The sequence below is a fragment of the Nematostella vectensis genome, chromosome 4 (assembly GCF_932526225.1).
Source record: "Nematostella vectensis chromosome 4, jaNemVect1.1, whole genome shotgun sequence".
In the NCBI taxonomy this organism is placed as follows: domain Eukaryota; kingdom Metazoa; phylum Cnidaria; class Anthozoa; order Actiniaria; family Edwardsiidae; genus Nematostella; species Nematostella vectensis.
In genome coordinates, this window is record NC_064037.1 from 10,100,901 (window position 1) to 10,105,500 (window position 4,600).

At 42.3% G+C, this 4,600-nt stretch overlaps 2 protein-coding genes across 2 annotated transcripts; both read left to right on the forward strand.

Annotated features, from left to right (window-relative positions):
• Positions 1-248: 248 nt before the first annotated feature.
• Positions 249-3,049, forward strand: LOC5513720 (sterol 26-hydroxylase, mitochondrial). The gene has a single exon (XM_048726570.1). It carries the CDS (start codon positions 695-697, stop codon positions 2,309-2,311), a length of 1,617 nt encoding a protein of 538 aa, XP_048582527.1. The 5' UTR covers positions 249-694; the 3' UTR covers positions 2,312-3,049.
• A 22-nt stretch (positions 3,050-3,071) lies between these two features.
• On the forward strand, positions 3,072-4,204 carry LOC116618984. Its single transcript, XM_048726571.1, has 3 exons — positions 3,072-3,265; positions 3,739-4,103; positions 4,168-4,204. Exons 1-3 carry the CDS (start codon positions 3,072-3,074, stop codon positions 4,200-4,202), a joined length of 594 nt encoding a protein of 197 aa, XP_048582528.1. The 3' UTR covers positions 4,203-4,204.
• Positions 4,205-4,600: the final 396 nt, after the last annotated feature.

Sequence of the window (4,600 nt, forward strand, 5' to 3'; positions counted from 1 at the left end):
GTACGGTAGTATTGCGTTCTTTTGTCTCCAAAATTTCCTGACCTCGACGGGAATGATTGTAGAGGCGCCAGGGAAAGTTTCATTTCGTTTCTTGGATTATGACATAGTTGCCCAAAAATTCGAAAGTTTAGAAAGTCGCCAGAAACGTACCAGAAACATAGCTTCGTATAAAAACGGTAGAATGCATCACTTTAATGTTGTTTCTACAAATTGTAATTACTAGCACATTATTGTAAGAATCTTTCTTGAAGTGGCAACAATTTTTTTGCTTTACAAAGTGCGCTGCCAAACGTCTAGGTACTGATATTTCTGAAGAGTTATTTGCCTCAAATTTCCCGCCGTTGTTATTAGGTGAAAGCGTCGGCCCGTTGCCTAGCAAAACAGCACCTCATTAAATGCATGGCCCGGGTGTGAAGACTCATTAATTCACACTTAGTCCGTAGACCGTCTGGTACCCGGGGTAGTAGCCCTTAGATGCAATACGGGAATGTCATAACTACCAATAAGCCAATCACAGCGCGCGTACTATTTTAGCCATATAATCATCAGTTATAGGGTACTCAAAAGAAAGAGAAGCAGTCTACATGACTAATATGTTTTTTTTTGTTAGATTCTTTTGTTAGAAAAGTGGTTTTGTTGTCGTAGACAATTTGCCCGGCGAAGCGGAGCAAAGCATTACACAACAACAAAAATCATGGCGTCGTTTAGCTCCCCGTGTTTCCGTGCTTCGGCTCGTCAATACCTTGGGCTTTTTCGCTATCCTGCATCTTGCCGAGCCATCTACCATCGCCATCAAACCAACAGTACATATTCAGCCACTCCAAGTGGCGAACGAGTGAAAACGATCGCTGAAATGCCAGGTCTTCCCAGCTTGCCCGTCTTTGGCTCCGCGCCATTTCTTGCTTTGAATAGAAAAGGCCGTCCTCTCGGAAGATTCATTTTGGATAAACAGTTTACAGATGTTGAGACTTACGGTAAGATTTTTAAGTTAGATGTTCCTGGGGGTTTCAAGATCATAAGCGTAGCTGACCCAGACACCGCCATGGCGATATTACGCAATGAGCCTAAATACCCAAAGCGATTTGATAGCCCTTTGCTGGACTTTTACCGAAACACGAGGAAGAAAATACCCGGAGTTTTCTTTGCTGAGGGCCCAGACTGGCACAAATACCGGAGTGTTATAAGCAAGAGGATTTTGCGCCCGAAAGAGGTTGCCGATTATGTGCCAGAATTCGACAACATTGGATCAAAGTTTCTCGAGCGAGTCGAGAATATTCGCGGTAAAGCCGGAACTGATAGTGAATACGAAGTGGAAAATCTCGATAACGAGTTGTTTAAGTGGTCGTTTGAGAGTGTGGCGTATATGTTGTTCGACAAGCGCTTTGGAACCCTTGAAGAAAACGTTAATCCCGATGCACAAGGGTTTATCGCATCAGTTGGGGGCTTACTTGAAAGCTTTCTTCCTGCCTCCCTGCTCCCAGTGTTTATTTACAAAGTCTACGAGACAGAGGCCTATAAGAATTTGGTCTACCACTTCGACAGGATGTACAACTACGCCGAGAAGTTTATTGGTGAAAGAGTGCAAGAGTTGGAGAAGGAAGGAAAGTTGGACGGTGATATTCAAGACGGAGAAAGAGTCGACTTTTTCCGTTTTCTTCTGTCAAGTGGCAAGCTGACAAGGGATGATCTGTTAGCCAGCGTCATTGACCTTTTATTCGCCGGGGTAGATACAACCTCAAACACAATGCAGTGGGTCTTCTACACAATGGGAAAACACCAAGATAAACAAGAAAAGCTTTACCAAGAAATAACGTCCGTACTTCAGCCAGGCGAGCTGTCATCAACAAAACACATCGCAAAGATGCCGTACCTCCGCGCATGGCTAAAGGAAACACTGCGATTATACCCAGTTCTTTCAGCTTTACCCCGCCAAGTTCCCGAAGACATCGTTATCGATGGTTATCACATACCGGCTCATACGAACTTCAACATCCTATTCTACTACATGGGTAGAGATGAGAGTAATTTCAAAGACCCACTACAGTTCAAGCCCGAGAGGTGGCTGCGAGATGAAAGCCATTCAACTGCTGAAGCCATGCATGCATTTGCGTCAATCCCCTTTGGTTTTGGGACGCGTATGTGCGTCGGTCGGCGAATTGCTGAGTTAGAGATGCATTTGTTGATGATTAAAGCCCTCCAGAGATACATCATCACCTACCCTCATAATGACGAGATTAAGCCATTTATGCGAGGAGTCACAATCCCGGACAAACCCGTCCGAGTCCGGTTTACTGACAGACCAGGCTGCTGATTATTTCTACTAACATTCTATGGGGTCAATCAAGTATGAAGCACTAGACTGAATAATCTATTTTTTTCAAAGGAGTATCTTTATAGGTGGCTGAACACGAATCACAGCTTAGATTGAAATTTAGTTTTTGTTGACGGACAAAATTTGGAGAACCCAGAAAAAAAACCTCAGGCAAAGGCGAGAACAAGAAACTCAATTACGTTGGAACCGCGAATAGAATCTAGGACCTAGGGAAGTCTTTGTAAGTATATTTTATATGCAGTATAAGCACTAGACTAAACAATCTTTTGTGCCTTAGTATAGAATCCAAAATAATAGCTTTAGAGGTGGCTGGCCATAGCCTACCAGTAGGCTTTGATAGTTTTTCCCTCACAAAAAGGTTCATACGTGCTTGTATTTTTGAGTAGCATATGAAGAAAACGTTGTCGTTTTGGGGGTCTGGTACCTAGGAAACTTAGTTTCTTATCAGGGACCTTCTCAAACAACTGAAGATGGTCACAGTAACTGTTTTTCTCTTCTGATTACAAGTCATTGAGTTTACGAAGCCCCTGGGGTACGCTCACCTTTAAAATAATTTCAAAAATCATGCATATTTTCCAAATAACGAATACATTAGTTTCCTTATTTGGAAGTGACCGCTTTTGGCAAACAACATATGCGTGATAACGACATAACGAAATAAGCCCTAATGTGAACGTTGACGACATAAGCATCAAATGAAAATGTGACATTTCTGTGTTTTATGGCAAGATAATTGAAAATGGGGGGTGAACGAGATTCATTTACTGCTGTTGCTGTTGAACTTTTGTTTCTTCTACGAAGACGTCGAAAAAAAATGGGGAGAAAAAAGACTGTTCGCCGATCGAAGTGGGTCCGGCCCATCTTTATGCAAACCGAACGCGAAAACCATGGTCAGTTCCACTCTTTGCTACGAAAGCTAGAAGACGGAGACAGGTAATACTATTTCAAGTAGGTATTTTTTATTTCCACTTTCGTCTAAAAATTGAAGCTGTGGTGGCTGATAACCGTATAAGGATTGAAATCTAGCTTTTTATTTGCCATGCGCAATTTGTATTACGTTTGGTTTGATCGAAAACTAAAAGAAAAGATTTCAACTGCGACGCTGAATTTTCACTTCTAAGGAAGAAAAAATCAACTGGAGAAGACCATTAGACTTGAAAAATGTATTTATTTGATACTTGAGTTCTTTTAATTCTTTCAAATGGCAAATTACTCAAGTGATTGTTGTGTTAGATTCTTAACTTAAAGTTAAGTTGGTTTATTCTTTTGTAAATTTTAGATTCCAACTAAACTGCATATAAAAAAAACAATACTGTTAGGTGCTCTCTTCACTCATGCTGGTGCATGTTTCTGTTTTATAGTAAGATAAAGTCAAGTTAAATTATCTATAAATTGTGATCCTGCAGCTATCTACGAATGTCTCCGGAAAGGTTTCAGCACCTTCACTTAATGGTTGGTCCCATAATTGCCAAGAAAGACACAAAAATGAGGAAGGCAATATCATCTGAAGAACGACTTGTGGTGACCCTCAGGTACCTGGCGACTGGTGATTCTCAGCAGTCTCAGTCCTTCAACTTCAGGATTGGAAGGTCAACGGTGTCAGAAATTATCAGGGAGACCTGCAGTGCTATCTGGGAGGCGCTCCATAAGAACTATCTTAAGTCACCCTCAACCCCTGACGAATGGCAGGAAATAGCCAATGATTTTGAGAGCTTGTGGGACTTCCCACATTGTATTGAAGCAGGAGATGGGAAGCATGTGGTCATGGAATGTCCATTGAACTCTGGCTCCAACCCTTTTGTTACAGTTGTGGATGAAGGCCTTCCCTTGCGTAAGTACCAGATGCGGCCACACCCAGGAAGAGGACTGACAGAAGAGAAAGCAATCTTTAATTACCGACTGTCAAGGGTACGCCGGACTATCGAGAACATCTTCGGAATTCTAAGAGCACGTTGGAGAATTTACAGGAGCCCAATCAAAGCAGATGTGAAAACAGTAGAGGGTATTGTGAAGGCAACTGTATGTCTTCACAACTATCTTCAGCTAACAGAAAATTCTGCATATTCTCCGGCAGGATTTATTGACAGTGAAGACATGACAGGTAACATTAGGCCTGGAGACTGGAGGAGGATTGTTGCAGGTGATTCTGGAGCCCTTATGTCTACCCCTTCCAGACAAGGAAGAACAAGCGTCGAGGGAAATCTGACCAGGGATTTGTACACTGCCTATTTTAACTCACCATTCGGATCAGTCCCTTGGCAGCTGGAC